Source organism: Callorhinchus milii, unplaced genomic scaffold (assembly GCF_018977255.1).
Source record: "Callorhinchus milii isolate IMCB2004 unplaced genomic scaffold, IMCB_Cmil_1.0 Scaffold5, whole genome shotgun sequence".
NCBI classification, from domain to species: Eukaryota; Metazoa; Chordata; class Chondrichthyes; order Chimaeriformes; family Callorhinchidae; genus Callorhinchus; species Callorhinchus milii.
In genome coordinates, this window is record NW_024704746.1 from 64,583,223 (window position 1) to 64,606,247 (window position 23,025).

General features: G+C 40.2%; 2 protein-coding genes across 4 annotated transcripts in view; one reads left to right on the forward strand and one right to left on the reverse strand.

The window, feature by feature from the left end:
* Positions 1-7,213, reverse strand: part of exoc4 (exocyst complex component 4) — a 216,550-nt gene extending 209,337 nt beyond the window's left edge. For both annotated transcript variants that reach the window (XM_007890836.2, XM_007890835.2), the window contains exons 1-2: positions 7,025-7,213; positions 2,113-2,497 (exon numbers count right to left, since the gene is read on the reverse strand). In XM_007890836.2, the coding sequence (XP_007889027.1) occupies positions 2,113-2,497; positions 7,025-7,104 (465 nt within the window). In that variant the 5' untranslated portion in view covers positions 7,105-7,213. The remainder of the gene's footprint in view (positions 1-2,112; positions 2,498-7,024) is intronic.
* A 1,426-nt stretch (positions 7,214-8,639) lies between these two features.
* The window catches only part of chchd3a (coiled-coil-helix-coiled-coil-helix domain containing 3a), a 142,793-nt gene continuing 128,407 nt past the window's right edge, over positions 8,640-23,025 (forward strand). The window contains exons 1-2 of one of the 2 annotated variants that reach the window (XM_007890831.2): positions 8,640-8,945; positions 14,038-14,155. In XM_007890831.2, coding sequence (XP_007889022.2) covers positions 8,865-8,945; positions 14,038-14,155 — 199 coding nt within the window. In that variant the 5' untranslated portion in view covers positions 8,640-8,864. 2 annotated transcript variants of the gene reach the window in all.

A 23,025-nucleotide genomic window follows, 5' to 3' on the forward strand; every position in this document is an offset into this window, starting at 1 on the left:
GCATGCATCACTGGCAAAATTAGTTCAATTAATTTAAGTGGAAAAAGAAAGGAAATTAAAGAATGTGATCCACTAAGCATTAATTATGATGTTCATGTGCTTGCATAAATTACATATAAACAGGAAGGTAATTTTAATAAGGAAAGGTAGTTGTTCACTAAAACGCATAAATTGAACTACATGAAAATGTTCAAGATCACTTTGTATTTACCCATATGAATTAATCGGAACATTTCAAAGCAATTTTGTTCAATGCATTTCCACAAAAGAACATAATTTACTGGATCTGTTTCTATGTAACTGGTAACACATTTCAGGTCACATAAACTGTACTGTAGCAAATTAACGATTCTATGAATGAAAAATGCATGAAAATATCAATTGTACTTCACACAGCATTTCAAAAACAGGCTGTTTCAAGATAAATGCAGGTCCGAAAGCTGTCAAAGGACATATTTTGTCTCAGAGTTTTTTCTTACAGGCAATTAACTTCTGGTGGGATTACAATAAGCAATTGAACTAAAGTGATCAAATCCTCATAAAAAGGCTTGAAGTTTAAAAATATATATATGTATGTAGGTGGGTAGAGTAAACTGAAAAGTTGTCACTCTTAAGGAAAAGTGTTCAGTGACAAGTTAGGTATATGCATAAATACATAAATAAATGCAGTCGCGATATTGACAGCATGATGACTTAAGTGTTGAGACGAATTAAGCCAGGGAAGATTTAGTTTACCATATGTAGGTATTAACAAAAAGATGCATTCAACATCTGTTACAAGTCTCACCACTCTTAAATTCCAGGTTGCAGATTTCAGAGGTTTGTCACTACATCAGCAACAGATGTGATGACACAATCAGTCGATGGACAGACAGATAGCTCACTGACTGTGTCTGGGCTGAAGTGAAAAAAGGCATACTGAGCAGTATGCAAATTCTGATAGACAGTGGCCAGAAGTGAAGGCATTTACTTGAAATTGGTAAATGCAAGGAAGGCAGGTGTGAATTACAGGAAAAGTGGTGCTGACAGTACATAGGTACAGATACACTACAATAAAATACAATTTGGATAATCTTTCACTTGGAAAAGACCTTTGAGAAAATCTCAAAATGCTTCACACAGCTGTTTGGGTACACAGAAAGACCAAAATCACGGTCCAAGAGAAATCTGAATATTAATAAAAGATTTGCTTAAAAGTTGGGAGTGAGGGAGGAGCATGCAAGTTGGAGGGACTTCAGGATGGAGTTCCAGAGAGCGAGATTGCTATAAGCAACAGAGTAATATTATATGGGGCGGGTGGGGGGAGGTTGTTGGGTGGAAAATAACAGGGTTTTCTTGTAGAACAAATGGTCAAGTCTTGTACTCTCATCAGCAGCGCAGTGTTGAAACCTTCTGTGAATACTTTGTTCAATAACTCTGCTCCCTTCATGGTTCAGTTGCTAGCTGTATGAAAGAGAATGCTGACCTTTTGCCTCACGTCTCTCTTCTAATTATAATCTTGATCACCTTGCTTTCAATCTGTCCAACAAATTTAATCCCCACCATTCAATAGATCCTGAACTTTCTAGATTGAGATATTTAAGGTCTCCAATTCTGAGTATCATTCCTATTGTCCTCAGTGACTAATGCACTTTACAGGAAATCCTGCGAAGAGCTCAAGAGGATTCTTCCGATGTCAATGTCAAGGATTATTATGTGCAACCCATTTCGCAATCGGAAGAGGCGAGTCAGGAGCCACATTGAAACACCACACCTTGAACAGTAAACCTAATCCCAACACACCAACAGGAAGAATAGTACTGTATTACAAACCCATGTTGCCTCTCCTTTAATTACTTTTTCCAATTCCCACTCAATCCTCTCAAGGATCCTTCTTATAAGTCAATTATTGGTTCTTCATTAGGATCATCCATTTATTTCATAAACCTCATTAAAATGGTATTGATGACATTATTATTAAAAACACGGTTCTTACTTATGGTCTAAAACACTCATCTGTGTTTCTCTTACATATGGCAATTGACATGCCAGAATACTTGCTTTCAGATTTGCTCTGAATAGCATCTTCTCCAAGTTCTGAACACATTAACATTTGACAGATTAGCTACGTACCAGCATGTCTGTGGCATGCAGGTAGTGTTTGCTTGCCATGAATCGCTCCAGTTTCTGTGGCACCTGTTTGATGTTTTCAATTTCATCCAGTAGGTTCAGGACGTGCTTGTGTTCGATGCCTTCAATCCACAGCTTGCGCAGCTCATCCCGTTTACAATGCAGCAGCATTTTGCACGAGAGCAGGTTCTCCTTCACCACCTTGATCTTGTTGCGCGAGCTGGTGATGCGTTCGGTGATGCTCTGGTACGTCCGGATTGCTGTGGTAAGCTCCGTGTAATGCTGAATAATCAATTCATCCAAGTCATGGTCACACTTCTCATAAGCTTCCTCCAGTCGGCCCTTTTCGGCTTCTCGGTCATGAACATCATCACTAGTTGAAAGCGTTCTACAGGAGAGATACAAAGGTAAATAGATCAGTAAAACTATAAGCAATTCCTTTTAATATGATTTCATGAGTCAGCAAATTAATAACCATCTCTATCAACCTACGCTTGTATTCAAGCACTATAATAAATCTGACATTTAAAAATGATTATACCAATGCTTTAATGTAGAAATATCTCCTGTTCGATCCACTTCTCTAACTCCACTTTATAATACTCATTCTCACACATTTGCAGATTATCAGCATTGTACAGTTTACAACCTTTTTCAATTTTATATGCTGGAAGATAACTATTAGTTAACAGATTACACAAATAAAATTATTGCACTCTTCGAAATAACTGTTTTGGTCCAAATAACTTTTCTGTCAAGCTGTCATAGTGCCGCTGATATGTGCAGTTCAAATTTTACATTTGAATTGGATTAAACATAAAATTACAGATGCCAAACATAACTAACTATCTGTAAAAAAATCATGTTTTTCCAGAAACAATGGTGTTCAATTTTAAAATCACATAAAACCAAATATGTATAGCACATCTAAAAACACAGACCAAATTCACATAAAGATGCAACTGTATTATCAACACATTTCACAAGGCTTCTGAATGTATCTCAACTTCTTATGTCCACATGGATTCAAGGCATAACTCCTCAGATCAAGCAATCCTCTGGATTTATGCTTACTGTTTTGCTGACCTCAAGGTAAAAAAGCATTTCGTTCTTCCATAACATATTAATAATAATCCTTGCATTTGATATAGCAACCTTCTCACATCTTTAAGACATCTCAAAGTGCTTCCCAGAATATACTGTAAAGTGAATTGACTGTATACTTGTGGGCGAATTGCAGCAGCCTACTGCGCAAAGCAGTGTACCACAAACAGTCGTGGATTGAGTGACCAAATTATTATTATAATTGTTTTAAAGGAATTATTATCACTGAAAAGCGATCCGCCAATCGACTAACAACTGGGTCTTTTCCAAGTGAAAGATTATCCAAATTCCAGTTTCCTGCTAGGTAAACAGAGGAGCGTGGTGTAAGGAAACTGGCCAAACGTTTCGCCCTGCTCTGCTGGGAATCAAATCCAGGTCCTCTCACTTGTGAGGCAAGTACTCTAACCACTAAGCTATAGGACTATTTAAAATGTATTCCCCTTTCTTTAAAAAGTTCCACAGTATGACATTTTCTTTTAGAAAGTGAGTGAAATATTAGATTGATGACCAAACTTGGCGCCGAAATACACATCACATTTTGTAGATTTATAAATTTATCATCATTTCTAGTTTACGCTGCCCTGCTTTCCACCTCTATCTAATTTGCATATCAGCAATTTTACTAATTAGGGTCAATGGACTGGATCATTACTTTCAGGATTGAATTTAAACAAATCTTTAGGTGCTCAAAGAATTTATTTCTTCTTGTTATAATTATCTATCATACCAAACTACAGTTAAACTCACATTAGTTGTATCAGCCAGGACCACAATACTTAATGTGACTAATGCGAAGAATGAGTTTCAGGCAAACTTGTGCAAGTTGTAGAAAATACGATTTAATCAATAATCTGCACTGTGGATGGTAGTTCAATGCAGCCAGTAAGGGTGCATGCATCAATGGGTCATAACTTCATTTCCTGCAATTCAATGCAGCCGCCGATAAGTGAGATAGTGCGTTATGAGTTAAGAGATGATTAGGAGTCTACTTGCGAGCCCATGGAAATTATAATGCATTACTGGTAAATACTTAAATTCACTTAGAAATGCCACAGAAAAGGGTGGCCTGTACACCAACAGGGCTAAAAAAAGGAGTGGCCACTAGTTGCGTTAGATTAGGTGGTTGTTGAATAGATGTGTTACCATTGTGGAAAATCGGTAAGGACTGTTCCAGGTGGTTCCTGAATAGAGGTGATTGCTTTAACAGGTTTGACTGTATAATTAATTATGGATGCTTCCCTAAAGTAGCTCCACTCAGCAGGTAGTGGCTTCCTATCCTACAGGCCTGGAAAAGACCATTTTTATTGCAAATAATTAAGGACTATTAACTGCTTTTATTCACATAATAAAATTATCTCTGCCTAGGTATTTTTCAGGTTTTTTGGAGTTCTATCTTTTCTGTTGATAAATGGGAGGAAAATCATGACGATTTGACACAAGAAAACTACCGATCCACCTTTTTCTTTAAAAAAAAGTATCTTCACCAGGTAACAAATTAAATTTTTCATGGCAAGAATGGACACATGATGTGTATGAAACCCAATCAACAACAACAAAATTACATTTATAGAGCGCCTTTCACGTCGGGAGGACGTCCCAAAGCGCTGAACAGTCAGCTGTCGGGGCCCGAGCATGGGGGAGGTATGGTGTAGTGGTGAGGGAAGGCAGAGAGGTGGGAGGGAGACCAAAGGCACGGTTGAAGAGAAGCCTCTTGAGACCGGCCTTTGAAGAGACAAGGGAGGAAGTGAGGCAAAGGGACCATGGGATGGAGTTCCATAGTGTGGGGACAGAGAGGCTGAAAGTCCAGCCACCGATGGTCGGGCGGGAGACATGGAGCAGGGCGGAGCCCGATGAACAGAGAGAGCGGGCAGGTTGGTAGGGATATTGATAGAACAACAAATCAATAGTTCTTGCAAATTATTTATAGTTTGGATAACTATTCCAAAACAATAAATAAAAATATACAAAAATTACTTTATTTATACAGCGCTCTTCCCACAGGGTAGAGAGTGCTTAACAGTGGTGGAGCTTGATGCTGAACCAAGGAGCAGGGAGAGGTGACTGCAGGCAGGGTTGAGAAGGAATGTCTTCATGTGTGATCTGAAGATGGCGTAAATGGGGGCGGGGGGTACAAGTCAAAGGTTCCAAAACTTAACAGCTGTCATTTAAGGGTTGAATATAAAACACCAAAGGCTGAATATTTTGAGACACCTCAAAAAGCAAATTAATAACAATACTTGCATTTGGTATCAGCATCTTATCACATCTTCTAGACATCTCGAAATGCTTCACAGAATATAGTGTAAAGTGAATTGACTGTATACTTGTGGCCAAAACACAGCAGCCAATTGCACACAGCAGTGTCCCACAAACAGTGATGGATTGAGTGACCAAAGTATTTTTTTGGAGGGATTATTATCCCGGAAAAGCGATCTGGCAATCGACTAACAATTGGAATTATCCAATAGGAGCACCTGTTTAATAGCAAAGTTTAATAGTTCTTAACCGCTAAGGTTGTGCTGAAGTTAGGTCCACAAACAATATCTCATAATTGGAAATTCACTTGATGGCTGTTTCATGGGTCAATACTGCTATGTTGCACCTACAAACGACTGTCACTACACTGCACAGTATCACTTTGAGACATCCTCCCGGTGTGAAAGGCACTGTCCCAAATGCAAGGATTCTTATTGCATATCTGCTGAACAAGTAGTCAAGGCCATCTTAATTTGAATACATAAATTTGAACTATGCAAATTTGAAACATTTGAAACATTACGATTCAGGATTGGCAATAACCAAACTTCACTGCTCCCAAACCAGTCGAATCCAGGGTGAACCATTGCTAAACATTCATTATTTCCATTGCATGATTGTATATAATAATCCGTCATTACTCTTAAGTAAAGGATGCCAGTATTTCCACTGTATTGTACAAAATACTGTGTGCCAATGAAGGGTTCAAAATCAGTACGTATAGTGACTGCGTATTTTGCAGGCGAACGCGGCAGCCCAATTTGCACACAGCAACCATCCCACAAACAAACGACGAAGCGAATCTTTATCGGCTCGGACGGAGAAGAAGCTCCCTTCTCCTTTCGAGTAGCGGCACAGGACCTGAACGGGCAGGCGGGACAGAAACCCCACTGAGCGTCTCATCCAAAGGAAGGCACCTCTGCCAATCCCTCGCACCTCCCCAGCTCTGTACTGGGAGCGTCAGCTTAGGCTATTGCCTATACATTCACCGAATGTGGAGTCCCGTAGCTCAGCGGTGAGAGCGCACGCCTCGCAGGTGAGACGCTTCGGGTTCGATTCCTGGGCGGGGGGGGCGGTGCGAAACCTCGGGAAAGTTTCCTGACTCCCCACACACACACACACGCCTCTGTTTACCAAGCAGTGAGTCGGACCCTGGCTGTTAGTCGACTGGCGGGGGGGGAATCGTTCCTCCGGGGGGTAATAACCTCTTCGAAAAAAAATAAGTTGGGTCACTCGTACCCCCACGGCTGGTCGCGGGACATGGCCGTGGGCGCAATTAGCCGCCGCGTTTCGCCCGCAAAACGTGCAGTCGCTCCACTTGACGGCGTACTCCGTGAAGCGCTTTGAGCCGTCTCGAAGGCGCGATAAGGAGCTGTCGCAAAATGCGAGGAATATCGGGTGAGGAGACACTGACTCACTCAGTCAGTCAGTCACCGACTGTGTTTACTTCTCTCAAAAGTGTTTTCTTTGCTCTCTGTCGACAACACATTTTTTTTTTTAATCGCGTTATCGAACGGGGGACATTCTCGAACATTCTCGCCGCCTCTGGGCTTACCTTATGACCGAGATAAGTAAGCCAGAGGGATCTTTACTTTTGCTTATGGCAGTCCTGTACTTCCCTGTCTCGCTCGCCATTTTTTTTCTCTCTCTCTCTCTCCCCCAAGCGCGGTGACGTAGGCGCCGACTGACGGTTGGAGGTTAAACCGACTCCGGGCGGCTCGCGACCAACCGCCTCCCCGCCCCTCCCCCCATTCCGTCACTCGCACCCGCCCCGACCAATCGGAGCTAAGGGGGCGGGGCGCGGTGGGACGTCGACGGCACTCGCCCGCGCCACTTCGGGGAGGGAAGGCCGGTGACGTCGGTCGCACGCCCACCCCGGCCGTTCAGGGCAGCATGAAGGCGGTGACGTCGGATCACGCCCGCCTGACCAATCGGAATGCAGACGGTGATGTCCAGCACACCCCTCCCGCCGGGCCAATGACGATGCAGGTCGTGGTGTCAATCACACCGGACTGGCCAATCAAGACGCAGATTGCGATGTCAATCAAATGCGCTGAGTCAATCAGAGCGGAAGGGGGCGGGACCTAGAGGGAGCGTTCCGCCCTGGAGCACAAATTCAAGATTGGTTTGGATTATGACAGAGCAACAACTTGGATGTATATGGCGCCCTCCACGCCGGACCGCGTCTCAGAGCGCTTCACAGTAACGGTTCCCCGGGGCCAAGCCAGGGGGAGGGGTGGGGGGAAGGTGATCAAAGGCGCGGTCGAAAAGAAAGGTCTTCAGCCGAGACCTGAGAATAGGAAGGGAGGGAGCGAGACGAAGGGAGTGAGGAAGAGAGTTCCAGAGCCTCGGGGCATGGTGGCTGAAGGCACGGCCGCCGAGGGTGCAGCGGAGGACTCGGGGGACGGAGGAGGAGGCCAGACCCAGAGGAATGAAGGCCACGGGCACTGTTTTGAGGAGAGAGGAGGTCAGAGAGGTCGGGGAGTGCAGGGACTCCCTTCAATCCATCCGATCTTATTCCTTGCAGATCTAATTGTCCAACCACCAGCCCCAACCCCCCAACAGCATCAGGATGCTTTGTTGCAATACTCTCGTATACACCCGTGGATAGGGGAAATGTCACAATCATCCTTGGATTGTGTTGTAGCGTCAAGGAGGCGAACTGGTAACGTGATGGTGTAACAGTCTTGTCACCGGATAATAATTTGGCCACTTCAATCCACGACTCTTAAGCGGGACACTGCTGCGCCCAAGTTGTTTGGCCCCACCAAGAACGGCGTCAATTCACTTCACAGCATATCCTGTGAGGCACTTTGAGCCGTCTCGCAGACGCGACAAGGCGCTGTATCTGACGCGAGGATTATTACTATCATTATTGTGATGGTGATGACGATGTGGTCTGGGTCTTGTGTGTGCAATGAATTAGAATTAGGACTACAATTCCCACAGTTCCGTGGCCCATTCCTCAACCGTCAAGCATACAACTTTATTGATAAATTGAACGGCAGACAGTTAATTCCCAAGCAAACGCGTTTTCCGCTCTCCCCCCCGACACGTTGCGGACGGGTCCCACCCTCCTCTGTCGCCGTAGCAACTGCCGACCTATGGCTGCTCTCGTTCAATCGCGGGTATGCGGCTGGACCAATCACGGCGGTTGTTAGAGTCAGGTGGGTGGGAAGAGGCGGGAACCGGCGACGCTGCTGCCGTGGCCTATGACAGGCATGGGCTGTCATGGTGGCCGCTGACCGACCTTTATCGCGTCCGCTTTGACTTGTTTGAGGCTTTTTTTTTAATATATATATACACCCACACACACACACGCGCGCGCGCGCGCTCCATGGTTATACTCTTATGAGCGGTTTGTGTGCGTTGCCGACACCGTTAACGCCGAGGCCATGGGAGGCAGCGGAAGCACCAGACGCGTCTCCTTCGAAGCGGATGATAATGATCAGATTACGGTGGTGAAGGGCATTAGGGTGAGTGAGTTACCGCGGCGTGTGTTCAGTGCAAACCTAGAGAGAGAGAGAGTTGTGCGGACCTTGCTTGCTCTCTTGACAAGGGCCAAGGGCCACATTCCCACTCCCAAAGAAAAAAAATTGTTTGGGGTGGGGGGGAACTTTTTAACTTGGCCTATCTAAAACTTTCAAAGGGGGCGTCTGACTTTAGGCCTGTCATTGCTACAGGTTACTGAGTGAGATGAAAAAGTTGTTCCCCCCACACCCACCCACCCACCACTTGCTCACAAACAACGACCTACCTGTTTGCTTGCTTGTGTTTCACTGTGTGTGTGTGTGTTTATGTCTTAAATGCTTTACTTTAAATGTTCTTGTCAAGTGCTCAACAAAAGGTCTCGCTGCCTCCTGATGGGTCACCTTTGGTTGCCACCAGAGCTAAATCGTAACTGGAAGAGAGGCATCGCATTCACAAACACACGCTGGTTATGAAACACTTTACCACACACTGGTTAGGCCTGAGCTCGAGCACTGTGTTCAGTTCTGGGCCCCACTCTTTAGGAAGGATGTCAAGGCATTAGAGAGGGTGCAAAGGAGATTTACCAGAGCGGTGCCACAAATGAAGGACTTGAGTTATGAGGGGAGGCTAGAGAAGCTGGGATTATTCTCCTTGGAGCAGAGAAGGCTAAGAGGAGACTTAATAGAAGTTTTCAAAATTATGAGGGATTCGATAGGGTGAACAAGGAGAAACTATTTCCAGTGGCGGGTGGCTCGGTAACCCAAGGACACCGATTTTAAAATACTTGTTAAAAGAAACAGAGGGGAGATGAGAAATTTTTTCACACCGGGAGTTGCTCGCATCTGTAATGCACTGCCTTAAAGGGTGGTAGAAGCCGATTCGACAACAACTTTTAAGAGAGAAGTAGATAATTATTTGGGGAGGACAAGTTTGCAGGGCTATGGGGAGGGAGCGGGGAAGTGGGATTGATTTGGACAGCTCTTTTCAAAGAGCCGGCAAAGACACGATGGCCAATGACGACCTCCTGTGCTGTATAATTCTATGATTCTATGAAACTCCTGGTTGTTTACAAACATTTATTCACATGTATCATAGAATTATACAGCACAGAAGGAGGCCGTTTGGCCCATCATGCCTGCCCCTGCTCTCTCCCCATAGACCCGCCATCCTCTCCAAATAATTATCTAATTTTCTCATAAAAGTTGTTATCGAATTGGCTTCCACCACCCCTTTAGGCAATGCATTCCAGATCCAAACAACTCGCTGTGTGAAATGTATCAGTTAAAAAAAATAACAATAATAAATCAAGAGTACTGTGGCATGTGTAATGGATAACAAAACATCAACAAGAAATTTTGTTTCATGTGTAATAATGTAACGATACCAAACATAATATTTGTTTGTTAATAAAAACATGATATTTGACTCTAATGCTTGTATTTTTTTGTTCACGTTTTAAATGGAAGGATGTCAAGGCATTAGTTGTTTATTTGCCATACATCGGCCATTTTGGCAAGAATTGGATATTTACTTGAAAAGAGCAGGGGAGAGGGACTAATTAGATTGCTTCTTCAAAGAGCCAGTACAGGCACGGTGGGCTGAATGGCCTCCTTCTGTGCTGCAAGGTTCTATGATTCTATAATAAGAGGCAAGAAGATATTTTCCAGATGATTACTATAATTGCCAAACCAAACGCATCCGTAAGTTGGAAGCTTTGCAACAGACATTTTGCTCAATAGTGTTTGGTGCAAACATCTTGCATAAAAGTAATATTTTATTGTGCATTCAGTTTATAAGACATCAGATAAGTTGTGCTTCTCATAATCAAATTGCGAAGCAATCCACTGATTGGCCATTTTTTAAAAAGTTGCAAGTGGCCAAGAATGGTAATTTAGGTTTTGGCCTGTCTATAGGTAGAACGCTCGCTCGTCTCTTGAGTGAGTTCATCAAAGAATCATGGAAACAGGAGGAGGCCATTCAACCCCTCAAACCTGTTTCACCATTCTGTTGGATCATGGCTGATCTGTACCTTAACTCCATTTACCCACCTTTTCTTCATATCTCTTGATATCCTTACCTACCAAATATCTATTGACCGCCAATGCAGATCTGCTGGCCTTCAGATAAGATGCAAAATTAAGTTTTTTTTTAATAAAGACCTTTGAACTGGTCCACTTCTTTCCCCAGCCCGGGATCATGGAAACACTACTGTTCAGGACTCTGAGACACTATCCTGCATGAAGGGGATTTTTTAAATGCAAGTTTTTGTTGCTGTTAAAGTTCCCTTGGTGTTATTTGAAAAGAGAACAGAGTTTCTGGTGAACAGTCCTCCAAATAATATTGGTCATTCACTTCATGACTGTTTATGCAAATTGGCTGCCACATTTGCCTATGAAATATATACAGTCAGAACACTTTGCACTTTAAATTGAACAATTTATGATATTTCTAATTAATAGGTGGCTATCCTGTATACTATATACTGTAAAGTGAATTGACTATATTTTGTGGGTAAGAGTTGTATGTATTTAATGCATCTTGTTCAGTGTTGATTAATCTTACTCCTGGATGAAAAGGTCATTTAATATAACGACCGAAGGAGCAAAGAGGGAGACATAGAGGAATATTTTTCACAGAAAGTTGTTAGGTTGTGTACTACCCTGCTGGGAGCAGGGGCTGAGCAGGATCCATATTAGCTTTCAAGATGAAACTACTGTACATGGGTATCTTAAAAGGAGTAATTTACAAGGGTGTTTGAAAATGCAGGTGAATGGGATTGAATGGATTGCTCTTTCAAAGAGCCAAAGCAGACACAATGGGCCAAATGGCCAGATTCTGTGCAGTAAGCTCGGTAGTTCACGCCTTCTGCAATGCTACTAAACTAAGAGCTTTGAAATGTCCTGGTGTGAAAAATGCTATATCAAATGCAAGGATTATTATTGATTTTTTTTAAGTTCAGAACTCTCCTACAGGAATTGCACATCCTTTGCAGACAAGGGAAGGCTGATGTGCTTTGGGAGAAAGTAGGGCTGTTACTGTGGGTTGAATTAAAGATGGTTATAGTACTGTATTGCATTTTGAATAATGCACTTGTTTCATTTTGCAACACAGCGTAGGCACAACACCAATAACACATTGTATTTTATAGCACCCTTAATGTGGGATAAAGTGTTAGTTTGTGAGTTAAATTAAAGATGGTTACTATACTTTATATTGTTTCGCTCACAAAATACAGTCAATCCACTTTACAGTTTATCCAGTTTTGATTTGCTTAACGATGAGTCAGCTAACACTGCAGTTGAAGGTCTCCTTCAAATCGTTTGAATAATTTAAATAATAGTATCATCAATATATGACAATATCAGTGTGCTTTATCTCCAACTAAGAAAACAATTCTGCTAGAATTTAAATGTAAAGCACTTTTAAATCAGATATACTTTTAAATATTGTCCAATATACATTGCTCTCAATGATGTTCTGTGATGATGTCACCAGTGGAACTTCATTTATCATTGCATTATCTGTTCAGCTCTCAAAGCCCTGCATTGGAAACGATGAAAGTGAACATTTTAGCTAAAAAAAATTGAAGTGTAAAATCTAGAATTTCAACTTTGCAATATTTGGTTTTAATAAGTAAGACAATAATTGTCAAAATATTAAACATAGCTGTTCGGTGGCTTTGTAGCAACAAACTATATATACAGTCGTAAATTCATTTGTAGAAATGGTAACCTCACAGATGGAAAAAGTGTTGGTAATGAAAAAATCATTGATGCAGACTTGCAGAAGCCCAAGTACATGGAGGTGGTGATAAATTGTTCATGTCATTATCAATTATGTGCTTCAGTTTTCTTTTTCATCTGTGAAATTTATGTGTCCACAATGCAGGCAACCTCAAATCGGACATATTAAAGTAGCTTCAAAGATTATTTTGCCATATGGGCAAAAAAAGACAACAGCCCTGGTTACAAACAATGCAATGAGCCGTGACACCAAAAGTTGTTGCCTAAATCGAATTTATAATGAGCTTCTCCTCCAGATAAAATTCCTAACTCAACTTTCATTTTTTTTAAAAAGTTGCTTTAAATTGGAGTTGAATTTTTAAATTGAAGTTGAAGGATTATATTCAAAATAGAACCTCACATCCAAGATAGTGTAAGTCATTAAAAGAAGAGGATTTTAGTTACAAATTCCAACAATGCTAGAGAAAAAGAAAACATCTTTTTCACTGAAACTTTATAAAAGTCATATATTACATCTATGGATAAGTACATTTTGTCTTGCACTTTCTATAAATCCCAATCCCCTTTTGCTTTTTAACAATCTATGTATATAAGTCATAAAAATAATCATTGCATTTGATATAGCGCCTTATCACATCGTTGAGACTTCTCAGAATATTCTATAAAGTGAATTGACTGTATCATGGTTCTATAGCTAGTTAGCGAGGGATTTAAGAATATTATCCCACAAGCAGTGAAATGTGATCAGTATTGTATCTTCACAATAAATAAAAGGTAAAGTCAGCCTCACGATTGAAGATATTTATCAATGTTGAAAACATAAAATTGGTTTAAAAGTTATAGCTTGATTATTTTCATGCAAGTGTGGAGATGTGAAAAATAGGTCCAGAAATATCTCCCCACTCCAGAGATCATGTATATGGCGTGAAACAAAATCTATGGCTGGCAGATACTGGAAGTGTTATTTAATTAAGCCAAACTTTAAGAAGATCACTGGAAGAATGAGGTAAATTCCAGCTTTTTATGAAGAAAGGTAATAATAAATATCCCAGTACTATGTACTGGGCGCAAATTTGCACACAGCAATGTCCTGCAAACAGCCATAAAGTGAATGACCACTTTTGTCTGGAGGTTTGTTGGCCAGGACTCTGGGAAAACTCTTTTTTGAATTAGTGCCATGGAATCTTTAACATCCACCTGTACAGGCAGATGACACTTTAAACCCATAAAGCCTGAGCGTGGTTTGTGAAATGATAAATGGTTTGTGGTAATGCTTGTTTTTAAAAGCAAATGTAATGTTAGGTCAATAAAGTGAACAACATTTTCTTATCAGAGATCTGTTTTGTCTTGGCAGCTCTCAGACAACGTCATAAGTCGTATGAGGGATGCTTCCCCTACTGTTGATAAACCGCAAGCTTCTCCCAGACCACCTCCAAGTGATAGCCGTTCAGCTGTTTCAGCGTCACCTATAGGTATGAATAAAAAACACGGTTAAACGTTTCGAAAATCCAGACGCCATTGTGTTCAATAAAGTTTGGTGACACTTGAAAAAAAACTCTCAAATTTTTTATGATGCTCGTGTTACATTATTACATGACAATTTGTTGATAAATAGGCGCAGCATATTTGGTACACCTGCGAATAGGACACAAAGAATATTATGGATTTTGTTTTGTTCTTTACCAGCTTATCTCCCTGTTCTCTCCTGAAGTCGGTTAACTTGTTAACTTGCTCAAGTGGTTATTCTTCACATGTCATGTGTTTTTTAATAATAATAATCCTTGTACCTGATATGTATCAGCTATCTATTCAACTTTGAGGAGGATTGCAGCTGAATCCATCGTCACCCTTTGTCCACACACAAGCACCTCCAGGAGTTTCTCAGTAGCCATTGGAAACAAAACCTTGGTTGATTTTCCTTAATTCTGAACAGTAAGACGAGTCAACTTTATCATTTCTATCTTTGTTCAAGTTGGGACGAAATATTTGTTTACTTTTTGATGCTTTCAATAGCTGTTTTTCTCAAAAAGAGACAGCTTCACGTTTGTATTGGATTTTTCCTCATTTCTGTTTTACCTTTTCAATTTCAAGGCAAACTGGTCTTGGATAAACAAGAGATGGAATTTTATACGAATGTATTCTGGACTACTGAAATATGTTGCAGTAGAGTGGTGCACACCTGTCAGGCTAACTTTTTGCCCTTTAGATATATATTAAAATGACAACGAGGAAAAGTTTTCCAAATTGCCTTTCAAATGGTTAATAGACCTCTCTATTGTTCAATGGTTTAGCCAAAACTAATTATAGGGGCATGCAGCTTTAAGTTTTCAGCATTCTTTCAAAATGAAGACAAATCAATATTGAAGGGTCTGATTGGAGGGACTTGCATTGAAAATACAGTTGAAATCCTGAATACAAATCGTGCAATTTTGTACAGAAGTGAATCTAGGCTTTTGTCTTGTTTACCTCCTTTGATTAAGTGGGCTTCGATTACGTGGTTATTATAGTAACCCATCGACGTATACAATGGCACCCGAGCAGCGGGGATGTTTCAGTAATGTCTGAATCTGAATTCTCACCCTGCAGGCAGCCAACTACAACCTCAGCAAAAACTCTTCACACACTAAGGCCGCAATGCAGTGTGAGCTCAACTTGGCTGTGGTTCAAACCAATGATAAAGAAAAGCTGAGTTTTTTTCTCCAGCTGTCAATAGTGAGAAGTAAGACTTTGTATGTCTTAATTAGGAAAATGTCATGATGTTCTGTTGCTACAATTAATGGATTTGAGATGCAGAAAAAGCAATTAGAATATCCAGCAGCTTTGTATGTTGAAGATTAAGCAACTCCTGGTGTACAGCAGTCTTCATAGGTGCATCTTAAATTTAAGCCTTCGTGTTTAGTAGAGACTACGTGAATCTCAAAGTCTGTAGACTTTATTTTGTTTTCCAGTAGGCCTCAGATGTACATCCTATAAATCAGAACTGGTTACTGGTTGTTCTTTATTTTAGCCAAAAAAGCTTCTGCTTTTGACACAGGTTCGGTTGGCACATGGCTTAATTCTTAAAGGGAAATGGAATAATAGACTTTAACCTTGAGTTCGCACATTTAATTAACATTTAATTCTGTGCATCACACAATTAATAGAATTCCCATATGAAAGAAAGGGTAGCGCTTGCAATGGACCTTGAGAAATCAATTTGGTGTGTACATGGATCATTTTGTAACGAAAACTTTAAAGAAATGAGGCACCACAATGAAATCTTACAAAAATATCCTATTTTTTGTAAAATCAAGGCTTTGAAATTGGACACAAAAAGTGCTCTTAAAAAGGTAACTATATCTTCATTTGTTTCATTGCTTTGAAAAGATATTGGCGAATTGCTTTCCCGGAGGTAATAATTCCTTCAAAAAAAATAATAGTAGTGTAGAGAGAGAGCAGGTTGGAAAGATAGGGGGTGCCAGGGCGAGAAAGGATTGAAATACAAGTGAGGATCTTGAAATCGATCTGCTCTGTGACAGGGAGCCAATGGAGTTTGACAAGGACTGGGGTAATCGAGGTAAGGAGTTTAGTGCAGGTAAGAATGCGAGTGGCAGAGTTTTGAATTAGTTGAATTTCGTGAGTAGTGGAGCAGGGGAGACCAGCGAGGACGGCGTAAGTCAGCAAATGTTGATGTGGATGCTCTCTGTATTGTAAACGTGAATTTTGATAGCAGATCTCTATAAACACAAATGTTTGCACTGGTGCCCCTACAAGATGATGTGGGTAGCAATTTGCTGTCCTACTTGCTTCTCTCAGGAATGCTATATAGTGAGGTCTTGAAATCAATTTGTTTACCCTTTACAGTGGGCTAAAATGGAATTGCTTCCTGACCCATCGAATCAAGTTTCTTTCTGTACTGCAGTGCTGTGAAAAGTTATCTAACTTTTCTATCAATGCTGTGCCAGTTCTACCATTATTTAAAAAAATAATAGAACACAGAAAATTGATAGAATCTGCCACCAATAAATGAACTTCGAGAGCAAGGCTTCCCACTATTTCAAAATTGCCTTTTACTGTTTTTCTCAGATGTGTAAAGAGGTGATTTTGTTAGCTTTTTTTTTAATGAAGTTTCTAGAAATACAGTAATTTGCAAAGCAGCTGATTCTTATGTGGGATAATTACAGTAAAACTCGTACCTTCGATATTTGACAGTGATATATGAATCAGTCCGTTTAGATGCTTTTTTGTTCTGTTACAGTAAAACTTTATGGATTACATAGCTTGCTTCCTGTAATATATGACTGACTGATGAGTTGAAAGTTCTCCACGAATTTCACTTGCTGCTTTGCTCATGTGCAGCAAATGAGAAGTGACATTGGTGATAACCTGGAAGATGGCCATTCTTTTGTCGAACCATCTATAAAACAAGGAGCGAACCACCTGAATGCACACTTGTTGTCAAACTCGCAATGGCACCTTGCTATGTCATTTTTATTTGGTTAGCCGGGTGTTTTGGTGTGTGGTAACCCAACATCAGGCATAAGAGTATCCAAACCATGTTCCACCTACAAGTGGAAATTTCTCTGTGTATGGAATGGGATGCACAATCTCTCCCTGAAGAAACCTACTTATCTAATTTGGGGAATTATCAGCCACAGTTTAGCAAGAGCCAAGGTTTGGGGACCCCAGATATGTTTTGCGGGAGTTACCCCTGGAGTTTAACCAGCAAAAACTGCAGAGCTTACCCTTGAAAGCACTATCTGGCAAACTACCCATTTTTTGGTCAGCTACCTGTTGGGACTTTGGCTTGCTAGGTTAACAGGAGCTTAGTAGGAAGAATTCCTGTTCCAGTGACTGGCCTGCCCTCCGTATCCTGCTGATGAGCCAGGCTGTCTAGTCTTGTCATCCATCGTCAGTGCCCTGGAGTACTGCAGAGTTGGAGTACCATTGAGCCAGCTCAGCACCAAGTCATTTCCTCTGAACTTTCTGCCCACTACTCCCAAAGGAGGATAGTCGCTATAACATCAGTTGGGATTCCACTGTAATAGTAGATATTGGCCTCCATCAAAGGTGTAATATTTCAGAGCTTAAATGGTAATTCTCAGTAGTTAATTTTAAGTCCAGTTTACTTGGTACATACAAATGGATTAATTCAGCAATCAATGTTAATTCCAGTTCTAAATGTATTACTAAAATTGAGTAGACTTGAATTTGTGTCATGAAAGAAGTGCTGTTTAAATGCAGTAGATTACGTTGATGCAATTGAAAAATAGGTCATAAAAGGCTTTAATTGACAACTCTAGCTTGCATATTTGTTGTCTTGCCTATCCACTCATTTAATATAATTCAGAATTAATAAATGCTCATCTTTCTTTGCTGTTTTGGGGCTCCAAAGTTTTATTTGCGCATAATGTATTGAAATGTCCCTAAAGTAGTTTGGACCACTAGATGCTCTAGTTTGTTATCTAGAGACCATCGTTGCTATCTAAAAGTAAGTTATTTTTTTCTCAAATCAGAATGATTGTTAATAATTACAAGATTACATTTGTGTAGCGCCTTTCACGTTGGCAGGACGTCCCAAGGCGCTGGAATAATAATAATCCTTACATTTAATATTGAACCTCATCAAGTCGTTGAGACATCTCAAAGAGCTCCACAGAATATACTGTATGGGCAAAATAATTAAATCTTTTTAAAATTATATAGATTGAACATTGTTTATCAACATTCATTAAATGAAAAAGGACATGATCTTTCAAAAGCTGATTGATTAATTAATGCTTAGGTTTACATTTGGTTATTTACAAGTGAAAATGATCTTTGGTAGAATATTGCGAGAGATTTACGGGGTTCACATTCACAATGAATTAACAGCTAGATAAAGGAAGGTACTCTTATTATCTTTCACCTGCAGCTGCTGCCTTTAAACAAGTACTACTGAAGCACTTCATCAGCTGTCAAAGTTGAATTCCGAGCGTTTGACAGTGCATTTAAAAACCTTCCCGACTCTTCTTAGTAGCATCAGTTTGGAAAGCAATGCATGTAACTCCTGGGTATCCACTTAAGCCTGTGTGATATTCATGTCAGGGCCACAAATTTACAATAAGATGACATGCCTTGATTCTTGCACATTAGGAGAATTGCCTATTTAAGACACGTCACCTTAGTCGACAATATTGACTGGAAATTTTGACGGATTCATCTGCCTATCCCGAGGTTTCTTTAGGGTGTGGTCCAACTCCCTGATCAGATGCAACTTAATTAATTGTGCCAGTTTCGAGGAAACATAATTGGTCTTATCCAAGTAAAAACGCAGTGGTAATGTTTAATCTTTTTTGGATGCATAGTACAGTGGATTGTCAGACTTAAGACCGGTTGGTGTTACACTACAGTCCTGGATTTGAAAGCAGGCCAAGTCTTATACATTCCTAGTGACTGGCTGCTCACTGCAATCTCGCATAAAAAGGCTGCAAGGATAGTGTGTGGGAAATGAAAGCCACATTGTTACTGCAAGGCAGAGGGATGCATAGATCAATTAAAATAATGATTAGAGCCTTGTACACTGAAAAATTCCCACGAGTTAAACAACTAATATTCAGAGGAGCAGTTTCCCAATAAATATTTGCATGATATTAAAATGTGTATTCAGATGCGTATTACATATTTTGTTCTATCGTAGACTATGAAGTGCTTAGAACACACAACATTTCTTGTGCATTATAATTCAAATTAACCAGTGGATCAGTTTAATCCAGCTGGCTTTGGAAGTGAGATTGTTGCTGTTAGTGTTAGCTCAGGTGGTTGAGAGCCTTGAGCCGCCTTGAACCTGTTCTCTGGTTCCAAAACCTTGATCGCTATCTTGCTATGTCTCTTCTCTCCACATGGCTCCTTTAAAAAATGTATCTCTTCAACCATGCCTCTTGTCAAAGTCTTTATATCTCCCTTTTCCTGCTTAGCGCTCACCGTTATATTGATCAAATGTTTTGAGACTTTTAAACGCTTTACCAGAAAGATTATAAGTCAAGTTATTATTCTTGCTTTATTTCTGTTCTCCCATCCCCAGACCTGAAGTGAAATACTCTACCTACCATTTTATTGCTAAAGCTTATTGCCCTGAGTTTTGCTATTCTCATAAAATCTAAATGGAAACCATTATAGCACTGATAGACTCCTTTAACATTGTAAAATGTGTTTCTTTACATGCATTCAAAGCACACACTGGAATACACCATTACATCTCCATTCCAAAGGCATTCTGTCCTGAAGTTTTTTTTAACAGAATTGGTTATTTTTGCAATAGCACATTGGAATTTTTTTCTTAAATTGCAGCTGCAATTTGCTGTTGGCAGACACTTGTATTAAGAAAAGTAACCATGGGGAATGTTTTAGTTGAAGATTTGGAACATTTTTTTCTCATGTATTTGTGGCTTTTACCTTTGTGCTTGAATATTCAGTGTCTCTGACGAGTCGGATACAGGTACAACATACACCTGATTTGCCATATGGTGAGCTACTGATCTCCAGATTGTTGTAAGGAAGTAGGTACTAAAAACATGACAGGTGACTTGCCAAGAACCACACTAGTACACCTGCAAAAGCTGCCTCAATAGTAGCACAAGTCTTGGAACAATCTGCCTGTTGCGGAGGAACCCGAAAATGTATACATAATTTAGTTTCCCTTTCCAATAACAGAAAGTATTGTAACTCAGAATTGGGTTCACTATGGAGCGAGTAACGAAATCAAAAATGGTTTAAATGATAAATAATATGAATTTCCAATCTGTCATCTGAATTTTTAGTCCTTGGAACTCTCCTTCAATCCTTCCGCTTTGCCCCCATTTTCAGATTTTTGCTTGAAGATTTTCCTCTTTGACCGTGCTTAGGGTGACCTCCTCCCCGTCCCACTGATCTGGCTTCAGGTTCTGCCACTGTTAAGGGCTCCAATACACTATCAGCTATGATATTTACCAGTTTAATGCTATATTCGATTTTCTCCATGTAGCAAACTTCCAGCCTCCTCCATATCGAGCGATGATTTGTAAGCTGAGAAAAATGTAATGGACAAATCACCTTAACCTAAATTGCTTTTCATTCAAAAGTATCATTTCCAGATACCTTATCTTGTTGCCAGAGACATCCCTCTGCTATCAAAGCACATGTTGTGCAGTTATCCCTTCAAGTCCTGTCCAATCCTTCTGGTTTATGCACCTTTATATGAACACAAACAAAATGTGATCGCTCAATCCACAACTGTTTGTGGGACATTGTTATGCGCAATTAACTGCCGTGTTTCACTCACAAAATATACAGTCAATTCATGTTACATTTGTGAAGCGCTTTGAGACATCTTGACAACGTAATAAAGTGCTATATCAAATGCAAGGGTTATAACCATAGCACATCATATAACTATAACGTAAGATGAATAAAGCTTTAGAAATCAAACACACAGCAGTAATCAAATTTCATCCTGTACATGAAAGAAGCTACAATATACATATATTTTTAAAATTAAAGTGCTACCTTTGAAATTACTAGATTTATCTGAGACTCCGGGAATCAAAGTGAATAGTTTTGATAACGTCACGCTCCAATAATTGTATATTGTAATTGTGCAGATGTTAGCCATAACCCCTGAGTGTCAGAATAAGCCATGTACCTTGTGTTCTGTCAAGATACAGTGGCTCTGTCCTCTCTTGCAGTTGTCAGCCTCCATTGTAAGAAATGTGATTATCAAATTCTGTTGAGAACAGAACACGTATACCATAAAAATGACTTTACAGCAGCATTCTGCAGATTGATATGGAAGTGCACTTTGCTGGAAAATAGTTTGATGTTTTTGGTGACACATTGCCACTTTAATCGCAGACAGTCTGCAGGCAAAAACACTTATCACAAAAATATTCTATTTTGCAGCCCGCGACGCCTACTCACTCATTTACACATTAAACCTTAAACTTCAGATTGTCAGGTTATAATAATGCATTCCTACCTCTGACAAATGCATCTTAGATAGCAATGGATTTTCTTCTTTGCTTGTAGTGGATAAACAGCAGGCCTGCTTGCCACCTGCTTGTATGAAAAGGGCAATTTGTTTAAAACCATTTTGATTCACAGATACAGTGGAAAATGAATGGTTTGCCAGAGTGTGTTGCCCAGAAATGGCTAAAAGCTAAAAACGTCTCCCAGTACATGGCAGGCAATAATTGAATTTGTCATTATAGTCCGAAAACTGATATCTGCCAGCTGGTATTTACCAGTTTGGAACATCAGTTATTCTGCTGTTTTCGTGAAGTGAATTTATACTTCATCAAATTTGCATTGAGCAGTGGAAAATATTTAAGACTGCTTGCCCAGAATTTTAACTGTCACTTAATCCTTGTCATATTGGTAACTCAATGGGCATTTTGTTTCCTTTGCAATGTACCACAAGCAAGTATTCTGCTTAATATCTGTATTGTGGTTATAAAATTAAAAAGTATTCTATTCCAAGCACAATAATAATCAGGTAATTGGGGTTCCTATTTACGAGCTCCTGTCCACCAAAGGTTGCCTCAGTCTTCAGGAACTAACTTGCAAAATCACTTCACCTCGCAAACTCGTTTTCTGCTTTCACGTATCACCTAAACCTGTGTTTTTTTTTTGCCTGCGCCTTCGAGCACCTCTAAATGTCTCCCTCTTCTTGCTTTTGAGTCCATCACTCCTGTTCATGTGGGGTCATTTTAGCTCAGCCCATGAATTAGATGTTTTTGGAAGGACTAGTTCTCGAGTTACATTCAGGAAGCTAACCCAGGTCCTTTCGTTTGCAAGGCAAGTGCTCTAACCATTGAGCTACAGGACTCCATCCTTCTTATTCATGGTAAATCGCTTTAAAAGTATTTGTTTATATTGGTTTCTGTTTATGCTCATGGGAAAATGTTTCTGGCTGGGTATATTTACCCACCAAGCGGGTGGATGCTGAATCATAATGTTGATTTATCAGCTGGAGAAATATTCAGTTCATAACTTGTAAGCTCGTTGACTTCCCTAGCAATTTTTCACTGTAGCCTGTCTTGTGATCGATCACGAGAGATTTTAATCATTCCAACAATTTCTTACATCTTCCTTCTCTAAAGTGAGGTGTATTAAAGTGTCATTTTAAAGAAAATATAACGGTAAAGCACCAACTCATGGCACCTAAAATATTGCCAGTCATGTAATCAAATTAGGCTATGGACTATTGTTGAATGATTGTGCAATTGATAATCATACTTGTGCAGCCACTGCATCAGAAATCAGAAACGTTGCTCTGTAATTGTAGCTTGTTACAATTTAGAAGTTTCTTTAAGATGTTCAGTTATTCAGTCTTAAAAGGACCAGTGTT